The sequence below is a fragment of the Molothrus ater genome, chromosome Z (genome assembly GCF_012460135.2).
Source record: "Molothrus ater isolate BHLD 08-10-18 breed brown headed cowbird chromosome Z, BPBGC_Mater_1.1, whole genome shotgun sequence".
NCBI lineage: Eukaryota > Metazoa > Chordata > Aves > Passeriformes > Icteridae > Molothrus > Molothrus ater.
This window is the reverse complement of record NC_050511.2, coordinates 9,903,758-9,931,722: the sequence shown is the minus strand read 5'-3', so window position 1 is coordinate 9,931,722 and position 27,965 is coordinate 9,903,758. Positions and strand designations below refer to the sequence as shown.

At 47.7% G+C, this 27,965-nt stretch overlaps 1 protein-coding gene across 1 annotated transcript; it reads left to right on the top strand.

The window, feature by feature from the left end:
- The first annotated feature begins 749 nt into the window (after window positions 1-749).
- On the top strand, window positions 750-27,248 carry LOC118699611 (myosin-IIIb-like). Its single transcript, XM_036403710.1, has 30 exons — window positions 750-875; window positions 945-1,010; window positions 1,085-1,215; window positions 3,904-4,006; window positions 6,989-7,091; window positions 7,571-7,727; window positions 8,031-8,133; window positions 8,400-8,528; window positions 9,699-9,807; window positions 10,898-11,014; window positions 11,452-11,552; window positions 12,006-12,092; window positions 12,267-12,332; window positions 12,635-12,748; window positions 13,678-13,789; window positions 15,057-15,103; window positions 15,414-15,479; window positions 15,769-15,888; window positions 16,776-16,861; window positions 17,109-17,156; window positions 18,688-18,735; window positions 18,910-19,001; window positions 20,210-20,341; window positions 20,691-20,806; window positions 21,128-21,327; window positions 23,272-23,361; window positions 24,219-24,384; window positions 24,715-24,987; window positions 25,203-25,276; window positions 26,442-27,248. The coding sequence occupies exons 1-29, from the start codon at window positions 750-752 to the stop codon at window positions 25,251-25,253; spliced, it is 3,159 nt and encodes a 1,052-aa protein (XP_036259603.1). The 3' UTR covers window positions 25,254-25,276; window positions 26,442-27,248.
- The last annotated feature ends 717 nt before the right edge of the window (window positions 27,249-27,965 follow it).

Genomic DNA, 27,965 nt, shown 5'->3' with positions numbered 1-27,965 from the left:
ACCAAGGGTACTATATTTTTTCAGCAGATGAGAAAAAAACCATTAAAAGTCTTGTGGGATTAATTGAATGATTATTCTATTAATTGAATAGAAAGCTATTCTTCACCAAAACCGAAGCATTTTGCTCATTATTAGAGTTCTGTTTTGTTTTGGGTTTGGCTTTTTTTTTGTTTTGTTTTTTTGGTCTTTTTTTTTAATCAAAGAAATATGTTTTAAATAAATAAATGTTTCCAGTAATAAAAAAATTTAAAAACCAAACCACATGAGCACACTAAGAAAACATTTAATAAACTTCAACCAAATGTTCTTCTCTGACTGTGACATGGATTCAGGAAATACTTGGTGGAATCAGGGACTAATTTAGCCAAAGGAATTTTTATGGGTCATGCAAGTTGAGCCTTGTGCCTAAAGCGGGGCTACCACCAAAGTCAGGCCGGGCTACTCAGGGGTTCATCCCACCCAGGACCTTTCTTCGGGTGGAGATCGGGACGGGACGGGACGGGACGGGACGGAACACAACACAAGCACCGGTGGCGGTGGCGGTCCCGGTTATGGTTATGGTTATGGTTATGGCCCCTGCCCCACGCCGCCCACGCCGCCCACGCCGCCCGTTACCTGCCGGTCCCGCCGCCGCCCCGCGTTCAAACGGCGGCTCCGCCCCGGCGGGCGGTCCCGGGGCGGGGCGGGGCGGGGCCGGAGCGCGGCGGGGCCGGGCCGGGCCGGGCCGGGCAGGGCGGCGGCGGGCAGCGATGGTGCTGCCGGGGCAGCGTGGCCCCTCGCCCGGCGCGGCCGGGGACCTGGCGGCGCTGGCCGAGCTGGACGAGGCGGCGCTGCTGGCCGGGCTGCGGGAGCGTTTCCTGCAGCAGCGCATCTACGTGAGTGCCGGGGGCCGGGGCGGGGGGCGGCGGCGGGCGCTCGGCTGACGGGCTGTCCCGTCCCCACAGACTGACATCGGAGACATCCTGGTCGCCATGAACCCCTTCCAGCCGCTGCCGCTCTACGGGAGAGAGGTGAGCGCCGCGCCCCCCGCCGCGCCCCGCCGCCTCCCGGCCGCTCACCGCTCTCCGCCGCCGCTTCCCCGCAGGTCTCCGAGCGGTACCGGCGCCTGGAGACCGACGCGCTGCCGCCCCACATCTTCGCCGTGGCCAGCCGCGCCTACCACGCCATGCTGGGCCGCGGGGGCGGCGGACCCCGCAACCAGTGCATCCTCATCAGGTGAGCGGCGGGCGGGGGTCCCGGGGCCGGCGGGGGCCGGGGGTGGCCCCCGAGCTCTCGCTGGGGTCTCCCTGCCCAGCGTTCAGGTGAAGGTCCTCTCTGGTTCTGTTGGTGAGTGAAAATCCATCTGCGCTGGCAAGACATCCTTGATCCCGACCGCTTTCGAGACAGATGAGCGGGCACGTCGTGAGAACGTGTGAGCAGACAAAACTGGCTTTCCTGGAGTAGCTCGGCCAGCAATCTTTACAACAGTAAAGATGCCGGGTTCACTTCTGGTGGGGAACCAGCCCCTGGAATCCTGCTCTGGGAAAAGCTATTGGGTGCTCTGCTCTGGCAGCACAACTTCCATGGTAAAAGCTGTAGTAAAAGTTGGAAGGATGGTAATGGAAGGAACTAGTTTTCACAAAGTGAGCTTCCCAAGTGTAAGCAAAGAGCAGGAAGTATTAAAACATGCTTTTCTCCTCTAAGACCTTTGGGAATCTGGTTGGGGAGGATGTTAAAGTCGTGGGCAGTTCTGTGCTCTAGAAGTCAGGAAAAAGTGACTCTTTTACCCAAAGAGCCTACCGGTACCACGAACATTTTACTCCATTTTGTGATTCCTGTTCTGCTGGAACTCTGCAGCCCAGCAGATAGCATCGTTTAGCCGAGAAAGCCTTAAACAACATCAACTAGCAGAGAAAGCATTGAAAAGCGAGGAGAAAGCCTTGAAACATTAACTGCCTCTTCTCTACAGCTGGGTGTTGTAGAGAACTGTTTAAATGTCCTCTCAGTTAAAATGCTACTTGCCAATTTGTTTGATTTAATGCTCCTTTGTATTTGCCTTCTTATCATTTTATCAGTACTTTCGGTCTACATGGTGTGGAAGTCAACTACTGAATCACTGCTGAGTGTTTTGGTGGGACTGGAGCTGACTTTGAGGGGCACTTGAGCCCCACTCATTTCTGTAGCCTTCAGGCCATTGGTGCCTGTACTTTACATGAAGTACTCTCAGCAAGTGGTGGCCGTGGGGTCAGCAGGTACAAGAGGCACTGGTGGGGCTTTGGGGGATAGAGACCAGTCATTGTATTTCTCTAGGGAGGTGGAAGACAAGAAAGAGTAACCTGTGAGAATTTGTGGTCAGTGGTCTGGTTGTTTTCTGCCAGCAGTTCAGAAATGAGTCTGATATACTCCTGTCCTTTTAGCTGGTCTGTGTGTTACTGTCACAGGAAGTTCATGGTTTTCCTCTCTATGGCTGGTGAAACACTAATTAACAAGTTTTCCTACCTGAGCACAGTTCGGGTGAACAGGGAAGGGAAGATGAGGTCACTCCTGTTAGACCACAGCTCCCCACAACACCACAGAAACACACCAGGATCTGCTGTCTCTGGTGGTCTCTTTGGTGTCTCCAGCTGAGTCTGGGAGGTCTGGATTGCATCCTTCAGAGGTGATGTTGGATGAAGCAGCTGCTGCCAGATCATAAGTGTTCATTGCTACCAAATTGTCTTCAGCCACAAATTCTACTGGCTCCTCTTGCCTTCCCCGTCCCAAAGGACATTAGTCATAGCCTGCATGTGGTGCAGTACAGCACCTGGGTCACCTGAAGATGACTTAGCATTTCTTCAGAGCTGGGGGCAGTTACACACCAGCTGTGCTTGAACGGCCTTGTGAAGGTCTTGTGCTTGTTGGAAGGTCTAAGGTCAAGCTTGAGCCATGGAAGTGTTGTTGGATATTTTTTTTGTGGAGAAGGGAGTAACTGAAAAATAAAAATAAACCTGACATACTGAGCAGGGGCACTGGGTGGCATGTTCTCAGCGGGCAAAATGGTCCTTTTTTGTTTGTATTTTTTGAACGGTGCTGGTCTGACCTGTGCTTGAGATCAGGAACCTGCTTGAGGTTTTTAGCCACCTATGACACACACTTGATACCAAGCTCAGAGCCACTGGCAGCCACGAAGCAGTAAAGCCACACCACACGCTCAAAGGTCGGCTCAGAGGAAATGAGGACCTGCCCTCAAGTATGCCTCCAGCATTTCCTGCACTTATTTTTTTTCATGCACATGCTGAAGTTCTCAGCTGGTGTGATGTTGTCAGTTAAGGGCATGTGGTCTCAATGATTGTACATTCCCTCTCCCAGGACAGGGGAAATGCCCTTTCCAAGAGCTGGTTGTTTGACTTGGAGGCGGAGGCGGCGTGGTTGTGTGACAGCACAGTGACGTGCACTGCTGGCACTGTGGGAGTGTGGGCAGCTCTGCACCTGCATTCCCAGCTATCTGGCACATGGATGTGTGAACACTTGAGATCTGAGACTGCCACTGCATCTCATGATCAATATCCAGGTGTGGGTGTGATGTAGGTAGGGCAAATCTCTCTGGAGAAAGAGGAAGTTGTTGGCTCCAGCATTTTCAAGGAAGTTGATGTACCAGATGGCTTTTGAAGCAGAGCAAATGGTCTGTCTGATACATCCCATCCACAAGTGACAGCATGGGGTATATCTGTACTCCCCTGCAGAGGGGGAAAAGTTCCCTGATGAAGAACCTCATGGTTCACGTGTAAAGCTGTGGCACATGAGCTTTTTCTCACACAGGTGATTTTGATGAAAAAATTGTGAAACTCTTGCAGAGCACTCTCAAGTGATGGAGCACTTGAGCCATAAGGGGCAGAGCAACTATACTTTAAGGTTGATGGAATTTATTTTGCTTTTTCTTGGCAGTGGAGAGAGTGGTGCTGGGAAAACAGAGAGTACAAAGTTGTTGTTGCAGCACATAATGAACCTATGCAAAGGCAACTCACAGCTGGAGCAGCAGATACTTCAGGTAGGTCATGCCAGGATGGTGCTTGAAGGTGTAGAAGAGAAGCAACACTGCTGCAAGAAAACTTGCATTAGGATTAGGAAGCCTGCTGGTGAATCACCACTGGAAATCAGGGAGCCACACACAAGACACATAAGAAAACAGTGGATAAGAATGGTGAGATACCTGGCCACAAATTAGAAGGGTTAGTAGGTCAGTAATTCTGTTTGCTGGAGATGGCTCTTAAATTAGAGAAAACCATTGCAATCATTTATCATGTTCTCTTTTACAAGAGATTGGTGGCATTTTTCTAAATAATTTCCTGTTTGAGGTAGAACAAAGTAGAACATGCCACTTTCATTAAAAAAATCAGACCTTGATTTAATGGTACAGAGGGATGAAGAATTCATACACTCTTTAGTAACCCATGCTTGGCTACTTATACTGTCAGGCACATAGCTGCTAGCTGGCTAACTGCCATGCTTGCTCTTTTCATATGTCTTTGCTAGCTCATTTTGAAACATATTTGACTCTTTGGTCTGAAATATTTCCACTTGAATTTCTCCCCAGGGAGCTGTGAGGGTTTTTTTAAACAAATCATACTTTAAACCTTCCATGTGGTAGATTAACAAGAGTGAGTTCTTGGACTGCTTCATTTTAAAGTCTGTCTTTTCAGATTTCCTGTAGAAACGTAGAGATCTTTCTCTGTGTGGTAGGTTGACTTCAACCAGTGCCCACCAAGCCCCTCTGTCACTCCCCCTCCTTAAGTGGACAGGGGTAGAAAAACATAACAAAAACTCATCAGTTGAGATAAGGACTGTGAGATCACTCAGCAACTACCATCACAGACAAAACAGGCTCATCTTAGGGAAAATTAATTTAATTTCTTGCCAGTTAATGTCAGAGTAAGATGATGAGAAATGAGAGCAAATCTTGAAGCACCTTCCCCAAGTCTTCCCTTCTCCCTAGGCTCAACTTGACTCCCAGTTTCTCTACTTTCTTCCCTCCAGCAGCACAGGCAGATAGGGGATGGGTGTTGAGGTCAGTTCATCACAGTTTACCTGTGCTACTGTCTTCTTCCTCATGTTCTTCCCCTCCTCCAGCATGGGGTCCCTCCCACAGGAGACAGTCCTTCAGGAACAGAGTGTTCCAGCATGGGTGCCTTTACATGATGCACTCCTTCAGGCTGCTCCAGTGTCAAGACTCTCCCTGGGGTTCTTCAGGAGCAGACTGCTCTGGTCTGGTCCCCTCTACAGGGTACAGTCCCTCAGGAGCAGGGTGCTTCAGTGTGGGCCCCCCACAGGGTCACAAGTCCTATCTGCAAACCTGCTCCAGCACGGGCTCCTCTCCACAGGCCACAGCTCCTGGCAGGGAACCTGCTCCAGTGAGGGCTCCTCTCCACAGCTCCTGCCAGGAGCCTGCTCCAGTGAGGGCTCCTCTCCACAGCCCCTGCCAGGAGCCTGCTCCAGTGAGGGCTGCTCTGCACAGGCCACAGCTCCTGCCAGGAGCCTGCTCCAGTGAGGGCTGCTCTGCACAGGCCACAGCTCCTGCCAGGAGCCTGCTCCAGTGAGGGCTGCTCTGCACAGGCCACAGCCCCTGCCAGGAGCCTGCTCCAGCACAGGCTTCCCATGGGGTCACAGCCTCCTTCAGGCACATCCACCTGCTCTGCTGTGGCTCCTCCAGGGGCTGCAGGTGGATCTCTGCTCCCCCCTGGGCCTGCAGGGCCTGCAGGGGCACAGCTGCCTCACCCAGGGCTGCACCAGGGGCTGCAGGGGAATCTCTGCTCTGGCTCCTGGAGCAGCTCCTGCCCCTCCTCCTTCACTGACCCTGTGTCTGCAGAGCTGTTCCTCTCACACATTCCCACTCCTCTCTCCCTTCTGTGTGTGTGCGGCAGTTTTTATCCCAGAGGCACTGCTGCTGTCACTGGTGGACTCAGCCTTGGCCAGTGGCAGGTCTGTATGGCTCTGTTGGACATGGGGAAAGTGTCTTGCATCTCCTCACAGAAACCAGCTTTAGCTCCTCCTGCAACCAGTATATTGACACATAAACTCAATGCCCTGTGCTCTGCTTTGGGCCCTGGAATGGTGTATTAATTCAGTGTGATGTCATCCATGGTGAATCCAAGGTGAAGGCCTGTGCTGGGTTGTGGGAACGTGGCATTGATACACCTGCTGTCTCTGCTTAGAGCTGCCTTGGGCCACACTGCCAGGCTGCTTCTGACCTGAGCAGGTTCCACAAGCAGGAGAGCTGTGTTTGCAGAGTGTCTAGAGCTAGCTTGCAGTTCCTTCCCTGGAAATAACTCACTTCAGCCCAGATGAGCTGCCCTTGGAAAGCCTAGATGTGACGGTGAAGAAATAATATGCATCTTATTTGGTTCCTCTAGATATATCCAAGGACTAAAGTTAGTCCCCCGGGGGATTGCCATCATACCTTAAAGCTGTGTTCAACAGGCTGTCCAGCATCTACTCTGAGGCATTGTTCTTTCAGTTGACAGGCATTCTTTACTCAAATATAGAAAAACTCTCATTTTGCTACCTTTGCATCCAGCTTAGCAAGCTGGTCTGATTGTTCTGTTAATTTCTTTATAATACACTGTCCTTATGTCTACAAATTTCAGTAGCTAAGCTGTCATACTTAACAACTGAGTGCCATGGTGACTTTGTTTACTGCTCTTGTATAGCACTCAATTTATCTAGTGACAGCAGGTACTGTGTGGAAATAGGTTGTACCAACCTTCTAAAAAATGACTCAATGATCTTACTGAGATCCCAGCAGTTCAATTGTACTGATCATTGTTAATCTCACACTGCTTAGTCTTTGTGATATTTGCCTCTTTGAATTTCTTTATCCAGGCAGAGATAAAACAGGTGCTCATCCATATTCATGGAGTGGTTCCTTTTCCAGCTGAACTCTGACTAGAAAATGCTAAAGATAATTTTTTCCAAGTAAGTTAGATTGGATTGCTTAATCTGAAGAATGGTTGTTCTCCTTCTTCACTTGTTTTAGGTGAATCCGTTGCTTGAAGCTTTTGGCAATGCCCAGACAGTGATGAATGACAACAGCAGCCGCTTTGGAAAATACATACAGCTGCGTTTCCAGAGAAATACAGGTAAAGTCAAGGGCCATTACTAGCCTGGGGAATGGTTAGGAACTGGAGGGAGAGGACTCGCGTAGCCAGAACTTGTGGAGGGTAAAATTTTGGCACATGCCTACCTGTGGGAAGGGTGTGCAATTAAGTAAAATCTCACAGCAACCATTGTTGGATAGGACTGGATAGGATTAGGCCTGGATTTGGACAGACTGGGAGTACAGCAAGGATATGGGGGTGAGAGTGCAGGGTAAGTGTCAGTAATACTCTGATGCCAGAAGCCTTTGTTTCTGCTGAAAGAGGTGAACAGAAATCTCTAAGACCACAGGAAGCATGGAGAACCCCACTTCCAGTGTACTGGGCAGCGTAGAGGGTCTTAGGCACAAGAAAGTTAATTTAGACAATTCTGTGCTCCTGGTACAGAAGAGATGTGAGACAGCTCAGGCAGCTTCATGTCCCCCAGAGTGAAGTTCCCCACCCTGTCACCTTTTTGTGTGCAGTGCAAGGTGCCAAGCTGAGTGAGTACCTGTTAGAGAAGTCACGGGTGGTACGACAAGATACTGGGGAGAGGAATTTCCACATCTTCTACTACATGTTTGCTGGACTGTCTACAGAGCAGAAGGAGATGTATGGGTTATTGGATCCCTCACTCTACAGGTGCGTCAAAGGCAGACCCTAGTTTAGTCTTTGTGGTGGGTGGTGAAGGGGAAAACAGCGTAATGGAGTTTCTTCCTCTGCCCTGGGGTTTTATCTGTGGGTGAGTGGAAGCTGGAGCAGGATCTGGATGGTGCTATGTGAAGAGATACAGATCATCGTGGAAGCTGGGAGGTCAGGGGTATCTGCTGCACTACCTTGGAAAAGTTTCTTTCCCCTTCTGGTGATCTACTTTGTACCCATTAGGGATGGCTGAGTTACAGTGCCGATTGTGTGACAGTTTCTATGGGATGTGCACTTTCTCAGGTACATAAGTGGACGATTTGGTACACAGGAAGTAGCTGAACACTGGAAGTACAAATACCAAGAGGTTTGCAATGCCCTTGACATGGTGGGCTTCCAAGAACAGGTTAGTCCTGGGGCTGTTTCATTTCCATCTGTGCTTCCTGCAGGCACAGGGTTTCTTTGTAGCTCCTCTCTTGAAGCTCAGACCTATTTCTTTCTCTAGATTTTCCATGTTACTTTCAGATCACCTGAGTCTGACAGACTTTGTGGAGAGCTTTTTCCCACAGGTTGCCTGTGCCTCTTCCCTTAACCTCTCCAACTTCTGGGTCATCTGTGTTGTACATGCTACATGCTGGTGGGTTTTTCAGTCACTTTTCTTTTGTGTTTTAGGAGCAAGTGGACATGCAGGCTATCTTGGCTGGTGTGTTGTCTCTGGGCAATGTGACCTTTGAGCCTGAGGAGAACAATGGGTCTTTGAAGGTCAGTGAGGCCTCCCAGGGATGGCTGAAGGCTGCAGCGGTGAGTCATAAGAAATTTTGACGAAACCTTATGGGTATTATGCTCTTCCCCACTGGCTGTGTGACTGCAGGAGATGTTCCTGGCAGAGGATATTTTCTGCCTCAGAATGTGAAAGTTTCTAAAGAACAAGGGTTTTTTTGGAAGTGTACAGTTTGACCCCATGACAGCATCTGTGTTCACTGCTATTCATACCCAGAGAGATACGTCTCAGCTTCTGTTTCTTGTCTTACATAGTCAGCATATACCTTGCTGACTTCATAAAACACAAGCTTTTTAAAACTAAATGTTTTATGTTAGCGAGTTTGATGATGCCTTAGAGAAATTCAGGTGTGCAATATCTGCACATTAGTTCTGTGTTTTCATCAGATTTTGTCCAAGGATACCACCCTACATGCTATCATTTTTTGTTGGTTATCTTGAATTAAGCTTTCTGTTATTTTGCATTAAGAGCTATGTATTTCCCAGGACCATTCCATTTTTGTTCTATGGGATGGAGAAGTTATTCTGCTTTGTTAACAACACAGGACAGAAAAAAGTAACATCCTTCTCCCCTTTCTATTTCTTTTCATTTTGACCTGTTTGAAATTCCAGCACCCTTGCTCTTTGGTTTCACTACCATCTTTTTGCTTGTTTCCCTCCTACACCATACCAGAAACAACCACCTACTTCTGTTCAGCAGCCAACTTCTTTTTATCTTATTTCTGAAAGCCTGCTCCTCATTTCTTGCCCACAGGAGGGGAATTCCTGTTAAACCACTGAGGGGTTCTGTGTGTCTGAGTTTGCTTTGTTTCCTGCCTCTCGTGTGGGTTCCTGTGACTCTGAAGCTCAGATGCTTTAGCACCTGCACAGTCACCTCCGTGTGGTGCTGTTCCATAAGTCATTAAACCGCTCAGCAGGGACTGGCGTGGCTCCCAAAGAAGGTGAAAGGTGGCAGCACTGGAAGAGCAAAACAAAAAGTGTTTGGGAGCAGGTGTGTGAGGCTGGTCACTGCGGGGGTGGAGCAGATCAGAGCCCACATCTGACTCTGGTGCCAGCAGTAGCACTCACCTTACAGTGCGGCTCAAAGGCCTGAGCCTGAATCATGACCCCATTACACACAGATAGACACAATCCCCATGAGCAGAGTAAGGGTTTATGACTGACTGTCCTTGTCTCTTTCCTGTTTCCCAGGGTCAGTTTGGAGTCCAGGAAGATGAGCTGTTAAAATGCCTGATTTGTACAACATCAGTGACCCGAGGCGAGCAGATCCAGCGCTTTCACACCCAGCAGCAGGCAGAAGGTAGGAAACATGATGAATTGCAGATGTGCTGGCTAGAAAGACTGGATTTTGATGGAAGGGTATCCCCACACATGTGCAGCTTGTTGGGAACAAAGATGTCCTTCTGTGCCCCTTCATTCCTCTCACACAGAGGGAAGTATGTCAGTGTTTATCTGTTTAGTCGCTTACTGACATGGAGGGCCATGAATGCTGCTTTTGTTTGGTCTCCAGGAGACTGCAGAGATTAAATGAGAAACCAAGGAATTAGCTTTGCTTTCTGCTTCAGTCCAGCCCAGAAAGAAACTCTGGGTATTAGTGGAAAACAGGGGAAGGCTCCTGTTGCAGAGTGCTGGCAGTGTGCAGAGCTCTAGGTAATAGATGGAGAAACAACCACGAGAGCAACAAGATGTCACAGTGTCAGAAATTGAGTGAAAAGAGTAAAATAGCAGGCACAAGGTGTTATTTTCCCTTTCAACAAAACAAGAAAATAATCTAAAAAAATCTGTAACAAAAGGTTCATTTAAAAGATAATTAAAAAGAGAGATTATTGCTTCAAATAAATGAAAGAAGAAAATGAAATGGGATTAGCTAGTTCTGATTTACAAATTTCTCTAGACAATAAAATATACATCTCTAATCATAAATCATGTTAATTTGATCTCCTTCTTAGAATGTCAGCAAGCTTTGCATCGTGCCCTTTTCTTGACTACAGCATTTAAACACTTAGCAACTATGGTTTAAGAGGAAGAGAACCATCCAATTTTCCAAGTAAAATTTGGAGCTTTTCCCTTGGTTTAGCAGTGGGGGGATCCATACTTAGTGTATCTTCAGAGGGGAAAGCAATTCTCTGGATATTCTAAGTGGCATGACTCAAAAATGCCCTGGTAGGCATGGCTGATCTTGTAGAAAGATTGTGAAGATTTTGAAATTAAAGAGCTGTTTTTACAGCTCCCACTTGCAAAGGATGCAGACAATCCAATGTTTCTCTGGTCTTTAAAGTAGCTTCATATAGCCATTGTTGCTAGAGGTGGGTGTATTGAGCCAGCCTGTGTTGTGTGCCCTGCTCTCCTGCAAAGCCCATCAGTGAGCCGCTGCTGTTCCCTCTGTGCAGATGCTCGGGACTCCATTGCAAAGGTGGCCTATGGCCGAGTGTTTGGCTGGATTGTTTGCAAGATCAATGAGCTGCTGGCTGAGAATGTGGATCCTGACGTGGAGCTGAGGGAGATAGGTGAGTTCTGCCTGCCTTGCTCCTGTTCTGTTCTCAAATGTGCATCCCTCAGCCACAACGAAGGACAAGGCACAGCATGAGGTTTCACAGAGCTTGTGTGCTGGGATGCATTATCAGAACGGTGATCATGCCAGAGATAAGAGTCAGCAGTATGAAGTCTGTAGGGCTTTGTTCAACTCTGAGCAGTCAGTTGGTCTGAAGTAACTGTGAGGCTGTTCTGGGACACTCTGGCTTAGCAGAGAAGCCAAGCTGGAGGAGGTCTTCTCTTAACTAACTCTTCAAGCTGTGGAAGAGCTGCCACTGGTGTCTCTCTTGGGTGCATTTTCTCTGTGCCACAAGGGCTGTGTGAAAAGAGATTTAGTTGTGTGTTGGTGTACACAGTAATCTGCAGGGATGGTCTGCAGTCTCCACTATGTGCTATTCTTCCCTTTTTTTAGGCATCTTGGATATTTTTGGGTTTGAAAACTTTGCAGTGAATCGTTTTGAACAGCTTTGCATAAACTTGGCCAATGAGCAGCTGCAGCATTTCTTCAACCATGTAAGTCTGCTGGGGGTGACCTCACCTTGTGTTGCAGGGAAAGCAGAACACTGCTCCACCTGGCACGTGCAGGAGAGCTTGGGGAAAAACATATCTATTGCCTGTAAGGACAGAAATAGTGAATAGTGAGGCAAGATGGAGAGCAACAACCTTCCCTGCTGGGGTAGGGGAGCCACTGGGTATAGGAAAGGAAGATCAGAAGGATCAAGCAGTAATCAAAGTTGTAATAGCAGGGACACTTACACTCTGACAAGTGTTCCTGTTTTATGCACCAGCACCAGTGAGTGCCAGAGTTACAGAGAGCCATGGAGAGCAGCAGCCACATCTTGGACCTCTCATGCTGTGGCTGAGAGTGCCACACCCCCATCCTCTTTTCTGGGCAGGAAGGAAGATGTTCAGGGTTTGTCTAACCAAGTCTAGTGGGTGCTTCAACCTCTTTTTTCTTTATTTCAGCACATTTTCCAGCTGGAGCAGGCTGCCTATAAGGAAGAAGGACTGTCTTGGGAGACCATCACATTCAACAATAATGAACCTATTCTGGTGAGTGAGAGGACTGACAGAATATTATTGGTCCATCCAGCCAAGAGAAAAGTCTTGCTCTTTCTACCGCGGGGAGGAGATGCACCTGGGGAGAACCTCTGCAAAGGGTGGTGAGGGTGAGAGGGGATGTCCTGCTCTGCTTTATATATTTGCCATGCATCTTCTTTCCTGCAGAATCTGCTCCTGGCCAAGCCACTTGGGCTGCTGTCTCTTCTGGATGAGCAGAGTGCATTCCCTCAGGTATGCATGAGACAAGAGGCAAGGAAAATATTCTGGGGGCTAATATATCAATGTATATCTGAGCTACAGAGAAAGCTCTTGGGCTAGAGTGCAGGATGAACAGAGATGTCCCCATGTGTGACTTATGAGACAGGACATCCTGATCAGAGGCAGTCTAGTGGCATTTGGATCCCTGAGAAGAGTCGGAGAGAAGGTACAGCAGAAGACTACTGCACAGCCAAGGATGCTTCCAACATTTTGTTTTGTTTCTGTGTGTCCTCATCAGGCTTCTGTTGCAGCTTATGAAATCTGCTCTCTTGCAGGCAACTGATAAGACATTTGTGGATAAACTAAACAGCAGCTTTAAGGGGAATTTACACTTCCAGCCAGCCCGAGGCCGTGTTTTGGGCTTCAGCATCATTCACTATGCTGGGAAAGTATGTACTGTTTGCAGGAAGAATGCTGTTGGACTGTATGTTGGAGGGGGTGGGAGTGTTGCCTGACAAATAAGGCTTTGATGTTAAGGAATGTGTGGTCTGAGGATGACACTAACAGAAGTGATGTGTTCCAGTGGATTGCCTCCTAGAATTCGCTGGGATTTATGTAAAAATTACCCTCAGGAAAGTGGGGCTACCTCTCAGAAGTGTAGCATTATTTACATGAATCTGCTATTCTTCTAATCACCATTCTATTAGGATTCTAGTCATAAAGTAGTACTTTATAAATTAAAGTACTGTGTCCACTGTGCAGCACCAAAGGACAGGCTAAAGGCTTTTTCTTTACCTAATGGGTTCCAGAACACAGCAGTGACTATTTTTTTGCAAACGCCTAGGAGCACTGTGTAAACAGCAGGGTAATTAATGTTTTGAAAGTGAAGGTAGTTATTTACCCATTCACTGGTATCTAAGCAGCTTGAGATTCAGCATTATTGCATGTAACTTTACTGCCACCAGTATTGAAAGCATTGGTCCACATTAAATTGAATTGATTTGAGATAATTTTTGGAACAGGAGCAGATATGACAATTCAGGTCATTGTAACTTGCTGTTTAGTAATCTAATCTCAGCATTGTTGACTAAGTTATTATTTGTGGCATTCATTATTACAAAATTAACATTTAACATGTAAAAAGTGGATGTTTTGGTGTTATGCTGCACTCCTGTGGTTCTGATGCCTCTGGCATGTGCGTGGTTTGGTTCCTCAGGGCTGGCATCTGAATGGGGTGCATGTGTCTTTGAAGAATTCATGTGCAGGGCAGAGTACATTCAGTTTAACTCATGGTCAGCTCCCAGCAGGCTGTAGAAGTGGCCTTTAGAGCCAGCCTGTGTGCCCTGCTGTCCTCAGTGACCTGCTGCCCTTTCCCCAGGTACAATATGCTGCCAGGGGCTTTCTAGAGAAGAACAGAGACACCGTGCCAGCCAACGTCCGTGGGCTCTTCATCAACAGTGTCACCCCCTTGCTCAGTGTGCTGTTCACAGGCAAGTCCTCTGCACATCCAGCATGAGCCAGGGCCCACCTTGGCAAGAGTTAAGTGTGGGCATGAGGCTCGTGTGTTTCACAGCTGGCAGTGCCAGGGGGACTCTGGGAATGCTGCAGCCTGCAGTGGAGCTGTCAGAGCAACATATTTATTCCCTGCCATGGAAAGCAAGGCAGGGGTATCCCCTTCCCGAGAATTAGGTACCCCTCAGATGCTTTCCCATCTTCTCCAGGGCCAGTGCAGGACTGTCTTCACTGGTCCTTTCTACACACTCTGTTCTTGTCTAGAAATGAAGCTGGTCAAGATCATAGATTCTAAAAATGGAGCTTCACGAATTGTTAAAAAAACTCTTTAGGTCATATCACTATGCTCCCCTTTTCCAGTTATCAATAAGCATTCAGATTCTCCAAGGCTTCTAATTAAATTAAAAATTTAGAGAAAGGTCAGGTGGATACTTCCTTGGAAATTGGCTGGCTGAACACTGTGCTTCTGGTATAGAAATTTTGTATTTTTTTGGTCCCATTCAGTCCATGCCACTTTCTGGGATTTACAAGAAACTAATGAATTTAATTTCTAGGCTCCACTGTGTTTTTCAGCTACTGCTCAGGACTATCTTTCTTCATTACCATGTTCTCACTTACTGAAGCTACTTAGCCTAGTCCCAACTCTCTCAAAGTTCGTAAACACCAGATACAACCTGTTCTCAGTCTGGGCAATGGCTTTGGGTGCTGAGCAAAGGGTTTGGTCCAGATGACCTCCAGAAGACACTGCTGACCTCGTTCTGTGATTTTATGATTCGCATGATGCCATTACATCAAGGGTGCACAAGACTCTTACTAGATCCTTTAGTAAATTAAAGTTCCCTGGTTTTCTCATCCTGTCACTGAATTAGTTATAAGCTATCTGATATATAACCTCCTGATAATCTATGATTATCTGATAAATATCTGATAAATAACCTCCTGAGTGCTGTAGGTGAGCTCCCCATTTGCTGCCTGTGCCATTTTTTCTGCACTGTTAGATGCCCATTGATGATAATTCTACTGAAAGTCATTTAGGTTTATTTAATAACCTGATGGTCTTGTCTTCTCAGTGGCAGAAATTAGTAATGACTGCCTTATGTGCTTCCTACAGTAGTTCCATGTGTGAAACTGAACATCTTATGATTCAGTATTTGTAAGGAGGTTTGTGTGTGAAGTGAGGTTTGAATGTTTAGCCCTAGTGCATTGCAACGGTACAAAATCAACTAATTGTCTCTGTTCTTCCAGCCACTGTCTCCAGGACGGGGACCCTGATGCCTCATGTGAAAGCCAAGGTATTGCACTTCAGGTCCATATCACAATTAATAAATGTTACCTGATAATTACTATTTGAGAAACTGTCTGAAAAAGGGCAGACAGTAGTTGGCTTAAAATAAGAGCAGACAGCAATCAGCTTGTAACAGTTTCTCCTTTGGTTTTTACCATGTTTTGTGCTTGCTTCTCCCATTTAGATGTTTAGCTTGTCTTCCCTCCCGTTACATCCATTCTCCCTCCTTTTTTGCCATCTGCTTTCCAGCAGTGCTCTTTGGCTGTCAATCAAGCAGTTCTTTCTGGGGCTGATCCTTTGTTTTGGTCTGGTTTCAGGTGGTGCCAGGAGCAGATGACAAGTTCAACAGCACACGGAAGCAGTCTGCTGGAGCTCAGTTCCGGGTACGCTACTGCTACCCTGAGGTGCCCCGTGAGATGAAAGCAGTGATAATTTTATCACTGCAAGTATCACTGCACTGCTTACAGAGTGCTAAGCATGGTTAAAGCAGACATTATGTAGACAGGGGTTTTCCTGATGGCCAGGCAGGGCTGATCATGGTGGGATGGGCCCAGTTGTTGGCAGAACCCAGGAAGTTGCTGCAGGGTGAGAAAACAGTCCTAGCTGAAGGATATTGTACATGTGGCAGTGCTTTGGCTTGATGGATTGTTGATCTTCCTCTGCCCTTGCCAGCATTCCCTGATGGTGCTCATGGAGAGGATGTATTCTGCCAACCCACACTTTGTGCGCTGCATAAAGCCCAACAGCCAGAAGGAGCCAGGTGTGCTGGACAACCAGGTGGTGCTGCTGCAGGTGAGCAAAAACAGTGTCCTTTACAGGGATTTCTGCCACATCTCAGTGGGAGGGCAGATTCCTCCAAAAGGCTGTGAAAGGTGGCTCAGTCGAGTCTCCCCTTGCAAGAGAAAGAGTGGCCACACTTTATATATGTGTAAAGATTCTGAGTACTTGGTTGTTTATGTGACACAGTCTGCTAGTCTCCAGATTTTGCAGTCTTAGATCTCTCTCATTTCTTTTTCATGAATGCAATGAGATCTGCTTGTCAGGTGCTAGGATTCATCTTTGTATCTCCCCCTGGATGGGACTGGTACAGACAGTACTCTGGAAAAATTGCTTCCCAGAGGAGACTCTTCTCACCCATCAGCCAGGGCAACTCTGAATAGAAACCAAGATGGGATTGCTTTGATAGGATCTGAAATGCACTGATATGATTTTAGTTGGATATTCTGTCAGGTCTGAGGTATAGATGCCTTAAAGAATACTGAAAATGATTAGAAGAGTTCAGAAAGCTCAGCATCCTCTTTAATGTATATAAGAAAGGATAGGATTAAGAGGAAGTTCATCCATGCCTCAGAGTACTTCTGTGTCCAGATTTGGAAATATGAAGCTATCCTCTAAGGGATAGAAGCAAAGCAGTACCCATGGCTGGAAGGTGAAGTTATTTCAGTCATTGGTTTTTATGGTTTCCAACTTCTAACTCAGAGTGGTTAATCATCAGAGTTACAGGATGAGGTAATTTCAGTTCTTAACCAAAAAAACATTTTCAGAAAAAAACTTTTTCATTTTGAACTGGGGAAGTTTAGGGCTGAATGAAGTAATTTCTGCCTGCAAAGGAGCAGAACTGGTGTCATAATGACCTGTTTCTCTTTGTTTCTCTGATCCTCTTTGTGATGCTGCTTCAGCTGCGGTACAATGGGCTGCTGGAGACAATCCGTATCCGAAGAGATGGTTTTTCCTGGAGACCCTCCTTTGAGGAATTTGCTGAAAGGTCTTTTAAAACCTCTGAATATTCCTTGTTAGATATTATTTGGGAAATTACCCTGATAACCAGATATGGGCAATGAGTGAAAAAGTTTCTTCAAAGTTCATGTGGTCTGAGGTCATGGGGTTATTTGCTGTGGAGGCTGAGTGGGAAAGATAGTGATTTGTTGTTGTTTGCTGTCAGGGTGATAGGGATCAGCTCAGCCCATCAAGGATGTGGCTTTTATGTGTTTGTATTGGTTTGTTTTCCACAGATATGGAATTCTTCTGGTTAAACCCGGTGTCCCCCTCACAAAAGAAAGGTAGGGACATTAACTTTGTTGTGTGCAGTCTGGTTTGTTTTTCAGAGGCTTTTACTTGGAGTAGCGTAGGAAACTGAGTAAAAGGGACAGAAAAAGAAGGATGGGATTTTGTGGTGATAGGGAACATGGATCCCAGGCAAGGACTTTTAATGTTGAAAAAGCATTTGGTACCATGATGAATTAAATCTTTCTTGAATTGTTATGTAGCAATTAAATTAAATTGTTGTAAAGTGTTGTTGTGCTGAGAAATGAAAACTGACCCATGTATTTAATTTGGGAATGACAGTAGTGGTCAAAGGTGTCCACTGAACTCAGCATGTCAGGCACTCAAGTACTGCTGTCAGGGTCCTCTCCAGGCTTTTTCCTGATGGCCACATGGGACAAGAAGATACAGACAATGCTGAACAGGCAGCCAGCACTGAATGTCTCCCAGGCTAGAGAAGATGTTTCTAAACCAAGAATTTTGTCTCTATACAGGCAAAATATGCCATCAGCACTTTTAGAACCTGATTGTTACACACATAAACATCCTTCCAGCTCTGCAGAGGAACAGGATTTTACCCTGCCAGTGTTTTCCTTCCTACATCTAGGGCAGCAGTTCCCCACCTCCTCTTCTCCACTTTCCCAGCCTCTCCTTCCTGCCAGTGTCAACTGTGATTGATAGTGAGAATGAATCATGTAAAGAAGCCAGCCGAGGGGTTTTTTTTAAGTCATTTAAGAAAAGGGTTTGAATGATCTCCTGGAACAATTCTCTCCTGGCAGTAGCTCCTCCTGCCTTCACAGTGCTTCCTTGAACTTCCTGATGCTTCTGAATAGAAAGAATTTCAAACCCAACTGAGGCCACAAGAGAATCTCATATATGGGGAGAGATTATTGTAAACAGGCAGTGTGGTGTGTTTAGAGGCACAAAAATCACGGGATGCATTTCAGAAAGAAAATTCTGTGGATGTGGATTGTGGCACTGTGGAAGTTGGCCGAGATAGAAGGAAAAACACTTCTGCTTTACTGTGTGAGATATTAGCAAAAAGTGCCACTATGATTTCACAGCCTGGATTAGCAGGAGAGAGAGGAAGCTGTCTGTGTGTTGCAGCTAGAGCTGCTTTCAGTTCCAAGTATCGGGGAATCTTTCCGAGTGACCCAAATTTTATCACTGGAGTCTGCAAAATGAAACTGGAATTGGAAAACAGACTTTCTCCCAGAAGTCTTGCTGTGCTGACCTTGCAACTTGTGTCCTCCAAAGGGCTTGGAAACAGAATGAGGAAAAACACTTCAGAGAATAAAATAGGCTCTACAGAATTGCCTCCCAGGGAGCTGAAGTAAATCTGCCTCTGGGAGCCCCTTTGCGGATGTTCTTCCCAAATGTGATCCTAGCTGTACCCCAAGGTGCATTACAGACTGACAGCCAGTTTACTGACTGTTGGGAATTGCTGAGGCACTTTATGTCCCTTTATGAAGTCCGTTTATGAAACTAAAAAAATTGTTGTTGGCTTTGGGTAGAAAATCATTTATTTCACTTTCTTGTCTCTTTCAGCTGCTTGGAGATACTGCAAAGTACAGAGCTGAAAGGCTGGATTTGTGGGTAGGTGTGGATCACTGCTGTTGGGAATGGGAAGCCTAATATTTTACATGTGTAAGCTGTCACCTGGTTCTCTTTAGGGAGAATTCTGTGGTTGTAGTAATGGGCTCTTCAAAGGATGATGGATAAAAGTTGAGACAGTGTTTCTCACTGCATCTTTCTCTTCCAACTTCACAGAAAGTCTCGACTTTTCTTTAAATATTGGCATCAGGAACAGCTGGCAAAGTATGTGGAGCGACTGGAAAGAGCAGCAGTTACCATACAGAAAGGTGAGCACTGGGACAGGAGCTGATCTCAGATCAGGGAAGGAAAACCTTTTCTGCAGTCCCTGCTCTACCTTTGCAGAGGACAGAAGGGTAGGGCAGGTGCCATCTCTGTGTCAAGGCCCTGTGAAGTCAAAGTGCTTCTTGCAAATGTCTGTATTCCCAGTGCTCATCCTGAATCGGGAGAGCCCTCAGTGTCAGCCTTGGAAAGGGAAAATGTGTGCAGAAGAGCTGGGCTGAGCAAAGCAGGCACATGATTTGGCTGTGTCTTGAAATCTGGCTCACTGTCCTCTGGAGTAAGGATTGTTTGTGAGTTGTGTTGAACTGGGGAGAGGGAAATGAGTGAAGCAGATCTCATTGCTGTTTTCAGAGACAGGCGAAAGGGGGTGGAAGGCTGCCCAAAAACCAAACTGGTTTGGTTTTTTCTTTACTTTCCATGTAGCATCTGCTCTAGCAGCCAGTCTCTTCAGAGTGGCTGTGGGCAGATTGGTACTTCCCTACATGAGGACTATGCAGCCAGGGGGAGGAGGAGGAGGAGGAGGAGGCTGCTGTCACCCTGCTTAGCTCCCCTCTGTTGCACTTCTCTTCTATATGGGTTGTTGCACTGCTGGAGCATCTGAGCAACTTCCAGCTGTGCACCAAAGAGTGTGACAAACATCAGATGGTCACAAGCTGTGCGCTGTTGTCATCTATGGGGAGGGTGTGTGGGTAGTGGGAAATGAGAGGGTGCAGCTTTCTTAAAAAACACTTCATGTGTTTTAATAACTGGTAGAGTAGGTGGGATCACACAATGTCTGCAATCCTCCTGGTAAGCCCTGCAAATGGCTGCTTATGGGAAAGGTTTTCCTGTGGGCTGGCATCAAGGAAATCCTGTCTCCTTCATGGTGTCTAGAAGGACAGAGATGGATGGTTAACAGGCCCTTCTGTGAGGCTTTGTTTTTAGGTATTCAGTGCCCTGGCATTAGAGATGAGAGCTTAGATCTATAATTTGATTTCCATAAATCTGTGATCTGGCAGCTTAGAGAGTAGAAGACAGTTCTCACAGGGTTTTGGCTGCCTGCTCACAGTAGAGTTTCCATTGCTCTTTATTAACATGATTCAGGTGTTGAGGGTTTTGTACTGGATGAAGGACTATCACCCAGTGTTCTTCCCCAAGAGAATTACCAAGGCATGAACAGCATCTTTTTTCTAACCACAGCTTTTTTTCTGAACAGTTTTCAGGGGATTCAGATGCAAGAAGAGTTTCCTAAAGCTGTTGGCTGACCTGAGAGCTCAAGCACAGCGGCTACAGGAGGAGGCAGAGAGAGAAAGAATCCAGCAGCTGGCACTGGCAGCAGAGGCCCAGGGTGAGTTGTTCCCACTCACAGTGACCCAGGGCGTGTCCACTGGTGTGGTGATCACCTTGAAGTGCTGTGAGCTCCAGGTCATGATGGCCTGCCCTGGGATGGGAATTCCATCAGTGTGGTGGACAGGGAGCTTATGATATTTCTGCTCTTTGGAAGTGTGGCATTGTCAGTGGGGAGCAGAAGAAACATAATAAAGGTAATTTGCCTGGCTGTGCTGGAAGGAGGGCCAGGCTGTGGTTTTGCCACATAATCCATGCAGCAGTGCCTATCCCGGTCCTAGGCCTGTGGAGAATAGATCTTATTGATCTTGGGATGCTTAAGTTCACCTACTTATTACTTCTTGTTGCAGAAAGAAACTCCCTTCCAGTCCCCATGCCACGAAAGAGGCGCCCTCAGTCTAGTGCTCATCCTTCTGATCAGTCACAGCAGCCACCAGTGCCACGGCCACGCAGCAAACTGACAGAGGTAGCGATACTGGCTGTGCTGGGGGCCCTGACCCAGGTGTGCTGGTTCCCTGCTCCATCCACCTTCTGCATGCACATGTCCTCCTGCATGCAGTCCCAAGAGAATGTTGTCATTCTCGTCATGAGAAGTGTGAGTCCTACTGTGGTTAGATAAAAAGCATGGTCAGGACCTTTGAGGAACTGAAAGCAGCTTTCAGTAGTTGGTGACAGATCTTCTCTTAAGGGACTCAGGAGTTGGGTCACCTGCTGAAGTGATCTCTTCAAATGTCCCCTGCCTTTGACTTTGCTTTTGTGCTGACTTTCCCTCTCTCCTTGCTTTCAGTCCACTCCTTTTGATAACTTCTTGAACCCTTCTGTGCCTCCTCCTGTTCTGGGAAGTGAGGAACAGACCGAGGAAGAAGCAAAAATGAGAAAACTCAAGAGAGGAGCAACTCTCCGCTGGTTCACAGAGACACAGGCCCAGAAGGTCATGCAGGATGATGGGGCCTTTCCAAGCTGGCTGCAGGGGATGATCAGTCGGAGGTGAGTCCTCTGGACACAGTGACCACAGGTGGAAATCAATGTGTCCTTAGGACTGTGTAGGTTGGATTGGCCAGGAAAGAAGTGGAATGGAAATGGAAGTGACCAGCATAACTTTTCCCTTTTAATCTGTGAGCGTCAAACCCTTACGGGAAAGCTTGGGAGTCCCTGCCACAGGTTGTAAAAGCTGAAACTTTATGTAGGTCCATGGAAAGACCATGGAAACTCATAGTACATAAGTCCAGTGGGTCCCTAAATACAGATCCTGTGTAGGGATGGGAGGCTTGTAAAGTAATCAGAGGAAATATACACATGCTGAACTTTCTCTGTTCTGGACCATTTGCAGAGACATGAAGATGAACTTTCGGGTTGATTCATTATTACTGTTCTTCATATTTCAGTAGAGGTCAGGAGAAGACCCCAATTTACAGCAGGAGAATATAGAATTCAGCTTACTTTTATTTTAAAGAGTATTAAGAGGGGCTTTAAGGAGTAGCCAATGGCAAAACTCCACCAAAGCCCTCTGATACAGGCAGAGGAAGGGTTTTTGTTGATACATCTGTCTATCTAAGGAGATGCAGCCTAGGTGGCATTTGCTTCTAGTTAGTCTGGGAGAGATATCCACTAAGCCCTTCTTTCTTATGGATCTTTTTGCAAGACTTTGTTTAAATGCTTGAACTTTCTAAATGCCTCACACTTTTCTCTCTTGGCTGAGTCAAGCACTGCTTTCTGAGTCAAGCAGTGGCATAATCAGAGAGGTGCTGATTATGCCAGTGCTCAGATAGGAGCAGGATGGCATTACTGTCTCACCAGTGTGCAAATTGATCTGTGGTGCTCCACACTTGTTAACTGCCAATATCCTGTAATTGGTGGGATTCCTTTGTCAATGTTGCTGCCATCTGAACACCCTCATCATCTTGCTTTAGTTTCTTTTTTTTTTTTTTTTCTGTTGAAACTGTAATTCTACTCTAGCCTTATTAGATCTACGTTCTTGGATTTGTTCAGATTTTTTCTTTTTTGTTCTTGGATTTTTTTTCTTTGTTCTTGGATTTTTTTTTTTGTCTCTGTTTACTCAGAGACATTACACAGCACATTAGCTTGGTAAAGGACACTACACTAGCTCACAGCTCTCTGGTAACTGCATTTCTTTTAATTTTTTTACGATAGTTATTGATGTCCTAACCTGTAATTCTTTTATCCACAGATGAAATAATGTAGGAGAGGAATTAGTGTCTGGAAGACAAAACAGTCTAACTTCAAGTATAGACTAGCCATGAGCACTGCACAGTGAAGGATGTGGCAGATCCTTCCCAAAGACAGTGGTGCTTAAGCAGAGACTTAAGTTTTCACACAGCAGTGTAAGCTCAGCCTCATGAAATGGAGCAGCCAGAGCAGCCCCAAATTGCCCTGGTGATTTGCAGTCACCTTTAGCCTGGAGCAAAGCACAAAGCAGAGCTTTGTCTGTTGGGCAGAGGAGGGGAAGACCTCCTTCCAGCAGGAAGTTTAGAAAGCCAGAATGGTGTAGTCCAAGCTGGTGTTTTTCCAAGGTGCTGGGTTTACCCAGTACCCCACATCATCCTGACTTCTTCATCCCTGGACCATAGGAAGTGCACACATGCACAGATTCCTCATCTCGGTGGTGCTTTGTGACATGCATGGTGCTGGAAGGCAGCTGTTGCTATTGCACAATCAAACCTGCTGGAGCAGGTTTGGAGCAGCCCTGCTTGGAGAGGCTTTGGCTGAGAGTATGGTGCTTCCTCAGCCTGTTAGTGCCTCCTGCACCACCAGTCTGAGTCATGAGACCTGTTCTGTAGCCAGGAGCACATGGGGCAGATACTGGGCTCCCTGGGACACTGCTGGGCTAGGACATGGGGATAGGATGTGAATCCCAGCAGTGTGGCAAGGCAGCTGCTGGCTCTCTGCTGAAAAACTCTTTCCTGGTTCCAGGGAAGCTGAAAACTTGCTGATTGACAAGCCTTTGGGTTGCTTCCTTGTTCGGATCAGCCAGAGCCGGCCAGGCTACATCCTGACATACCGGTAGGTGATGGGCAGGGGAGGCTCAGGGGAGACATTATTGCTCTCTATAACTCCTGGCAGGGGCCTGCAGCTTGGTGGGGGTCAGACTTTTCTTCCAGGCAGCTGGCGACAGGGAAAGAAGACTCAGCCTCAAGCTGTGACAGGGTAGGTTCAGGCTGAATGTCAGGAGGAATGTCTTCACAGAAAGGGATGTCAAACACAGGAACAGGCTGCCCAGGGCACTGGTGGAGTCACCATCCCTGGAGGTATTTAAAAGATGTGTAGATGTGGCACTTGGGGACATGGTTTAATGGTGGATTTGGCAGTGCTGTGTTAAGGGTTGAACTTGAAAATCTTAAAGGCTCTTCCATCCTAAGTGATTCTATGAAACTGAGCACTGCATGAAATTCTGTGCTCCTGGAATTCTGCAGTCATAGAATTCTTGAATTCTGTGATTCTATAAAACTGCTTGACTGGAGGACATTACCTGCTCCACAGAGGAGTCCAGTGAGGATCATGTTCAGCCTCTCCTGTCCTGGGTGCCTCAGGGAGTTTGTAGTAGCAGATGGAATACTGCGGAATCTGTCTCTTACTGAAAAAATAGACCTGTTTGTGGGTGGGATGCTGTGGCTTCGAGGGTAGAGGTCCTGCTTAGGCCGTACTCTGTGGCAGAGAGGGCAAACCAGGTTGGAAGGAGATTGCAGCCTCTATGACCACATGTTAGTGCCCAGCACATCTCCTGCCTCTGTGTGGTACTTGTTACTGAGGATCTTGATCACAGCTGGCTTCTGAGGGCCACGGGTGCAGGAAGCAGGAGCCGGGTTCTGACAGTCTGAGGCCCCCGTGTCGTGACTGTTTCTGTCCATCCCTCTCGCCAGGGGCGAAGGGCGCTGCAGACACTACATGATCCAGGTGCAGCCCAACGCTCGCTACGTCATCCTGGGCGAGGACCGGGCGCACGCCTCGCTGACCGAGCTGGTGCGCTACCACCAGGGCGTGGGCATCCAGCCCTTCATGGAGAGACTGACTGTCCCCTGTGGGCAGGTGAGTGCCCAGGGGCTCCAGGGGGAAAAGAGGATGGGGTGTGGTCTGTGCCTTGAGTGAGTGCTTAGAGACGCTGCAGCAGCATCTCTTTTGTGTTCCTGTTGAGGGGTGTCCCATTTTGGCCAAGCAGCTTGGCTGCTTCTGCATGCACTGGGAAATGCTGCTAGCTGGGGAGTGCCATGATGGGGGAGAGGCACTGGCAGGTGGGTGACATCCCACTGCCCCCTGAATGTCAGCAGTGGACACAGCTGGGTATTTCTCTTTATTGTGCTGTTCAGTCTGTGTGAAGGGTCTGCAAACCACTGCTGAATCCACTCCTTCTTTCTCCAGAAAAGTAGTGAGAGTTGGAATTACAAAAATCTGGAGAACCTCACACTGAGTTCACCAGCAGATAAGGGGGAGACCCCTCCAGAGAAACAGTCCTGCCCCTCCGTGCCTTCCAGTGGCACACCTGCTCTGCAGTGGTTCAGGAGGACGAAGAATTTCCAAAACCAGCAGACCCCAGAGAAGAGTAGAACAAAGCCTAGCTCTGGAGAGAGCAGCCAACGAGCCTTCCCTCGCCTCCGCTCTTCCATACGCCTGGCAATGCAGGAAATCCAGCAGGTGAGCTGGGGCATGTCCTCTGCTAAGCCACAGCCCCTCTGGGGCACATGGAATTTCCCTGCCCAGAGGCAGGAGAGAAGAGGGTTCCACAGCTAGCACTTGGCTCCTGGGTTATGGGTTTTATTTGGTGGTCTTGGGATCAAGACTATTCCTTGGAATATTCCTTGCCAGCCTGTGCTTCCCTGCCAATGATGTTTCTCTGCTTCTCACCACAGTTCACTTCCAGTCCCATGAACATGTCTAGAGAGAGGAGCTCACTGCACTGAGGATGCACAACCTGGATGACATGGTAAGAGGAGGCAGTGTACAGGGGGGAAAACAGCAGCTGCTGTTTACTGGGATATGGAGGAGCAAAGGAACTCTTCCCTTCACATTTCACCTGTAGCATCTCTTGGCCACAAGCTACATAGAAGTAGAGCAGGAAAAACAGAGAGCAGCAGCCAGCTTCCATCCCAGGACTACACAGAGACCAGGGAAACCCGGGAAAATCAGCCTAAGTTTGGGTTCCCAGCAGCTGTGGTGCAGGGAGTGCTTGCAGTACAATGGCCAGGCTGCTGGAGGGAGCTCACAGTTTGTTGGAGGGCTGGGGCTGGGAGGACGAGGGCTACCAGGATGCATGCCACAATAGTCAGCTCCAGTGGCTTCCTGGGCTGGAGGGGCAGTAGTGGTGGGGAGCCCTGTGGGGCGGCAGAGACAGCAAGCTGAAGGCAAGGCTCAAAGCAGGGGAAAAGGCAGCAAATTTGTTGATGTAAAGAGGACTTTCAAGAAAGTCTCAGCAGTGGAAACACTGCTAGTGATTGAGATTGTGATACAGTGGGTGGGTGACATGGGCCTGGAGTGGGCCAGGAGAGGCCTTTTGACTGACCTTGCCTTATCCGAAGTATCTGGTGGATGTGCAGCTCCCCTGTCGCACTCAGCTGCTGCAGGCAGCTGGGAGCTGTAGTGGTGCTGTAGTACACCTCTGGAAGAATCTTGGTACGTGTCAGCTGAGCGTGGAGAGGGATCAGAAGGCCATGCTTTTGGCTGCTGACCCACTCCAGGGCTTCCAGCCACACACCAAGATTGCCAAGTTTCCTGCGTGGTTCTGCTCCCATGCTGGAAGTCATGCTGGAGCAAAGCTTTTTAGCTGGGGCCTGTCTTGTCTTTCCCTTCATAGCTGAGAAAGACAGGAGCTCTTCAATAGCTGAAAAAATCCTCTCCCTGAAGTGTTTGGCTTAATTGCTTCATTTCTCTGTGTCCCATTCATTGATGTACCCAGGGGATGCTCCCTGTGTCAGAGGTTAGGCAGAAGAAAGGTAAAACACAGGGATCGGCATGGATAACTGCAAGCTTGTTGTACTGAGATACCTAATTGTGTATTTTTGTATAAAAAAATATATACAAAATATATTTTATACCTAATTGTGAATCCTTTTGTGTCCTCCAGTGAGTTGTGTTTCTTGACTGTCTTCCAGGTCCAAGTGGCTCAGACCTGTCCTCTTCCAGTGTGGTTGGGCCTTGCCTAACAGTGAACACATTCAGAGATACAGCAGCTTTTTCTTTTTTTTTTTTAACTTTTCTTTGCTGCACCCAGCTGTCCCTGTGCTTTCAGACAGGGCTGATGCAGAAGTTCCCTTTCCTCAGCACTGAGGCAGATTGTGACTGCAACATCCAGACCAGTCTGATCCTGGCAGAGGGGAGAGAATGGGAACAGTCACACTCTGCACAGACCCACAGTGCCTGACAGGCTGTGTGTCAGTACTTCATTGTTCCTGGAGACTCCTCGCCTAGCACTGTGAATAGTCACAAACTGGGTATCTCCCAACAACCTCTTCTGCCACAAATATCTGATTACCTACCTCTTTCTCTTTTAATATTCTCTGTTTTGGTCCTGTGTGTTTGCTGCTCTGGGAGCCAAGGGAAGTTGGGCTTGGGCAGTAAAAAACAAAACTGAAGTGTCCTTTTTGTTGAGTGCAGGAGCACTTGAACAGAAGCTGAGACAAGGTCAAGAAGGTCTTTCTTGTAAAGGGGATTCACTGCCCTTGCACCAGTGTGCTGGCACACTGCTCCACAGTCCTTAACCAGAGCTAAAGTCAGGGAATCATTGGTGAAACCCTCTCACTCATCCTGGCTGAAATCTCTACAAGTCCAGGCTGGACAACATGCTGCTTTACAATGAGGGTGGGTAGAGGGCTTGGAATGTAAAGGACCATACTACTTGTTCTGTTTTTCCTACCTTTTAAAATAAATCTTTTTTTTTTTTGCCTGTGTGGAGAAACTCAGTGGTTTTTTTTTGTTGTTGCTGTTACCTGCAGTCAGTTCAGCCACAAATGGCAAATGAAAGAGAGCAGCTAACAGCTCTGGGGGTAGACATGGGATCATGTGAAAGTGGAGAAGCTGAAGGCATGTGGGGCATTGACCCTGGCATACAACTGCTACCTGTAACAGCCACTCCTCTTGTACTTACTTATGCCTGAAGTACGTCTGGAGTGCTCCTTACTCCACTTGTAACATCTCTTTCTCAGCCAGCCTCATTTCCCTGTGGCTCTGTTTCCTTGGCTCTGCTCTAAACGACATCCAAGCTGCCCAACCCACCTGCCCCTTCCCTGGGAGCGTGGCTGTGTCCAGGCTGGTGCTGTTATCACTGTGATACAGGGTGTGGGTTGCAGTGTCTCAGCACTGCCTTTAGTCACAGGGCTGTTTCTCCTCCCTCGCCCTGCTCTGGTGCTGAGCTGTGCTGGATCACAAGGCAGCGCTGCTGGCTGCAAGACAGGGAAGCAGTGGCTGTTCCTGGCTCTCCCCAGCACTGCCTTGCAGCTTTAACACACCTTTTCTCTTCCTCATGTTGGGTTTTGGCAGCTGCTTTGAAGCTGTTCAGGAGAGAACTAGTTCAGGCAGTTGAAGGCTGCTGTTGGCAGATTCTTCCTGGCTGAGCCCAGAGGCGTTTTGCTGGGCAGCCTTGGCTTCTTTTCCAGGGTTCTCCTTAGTTTCCTCCACCA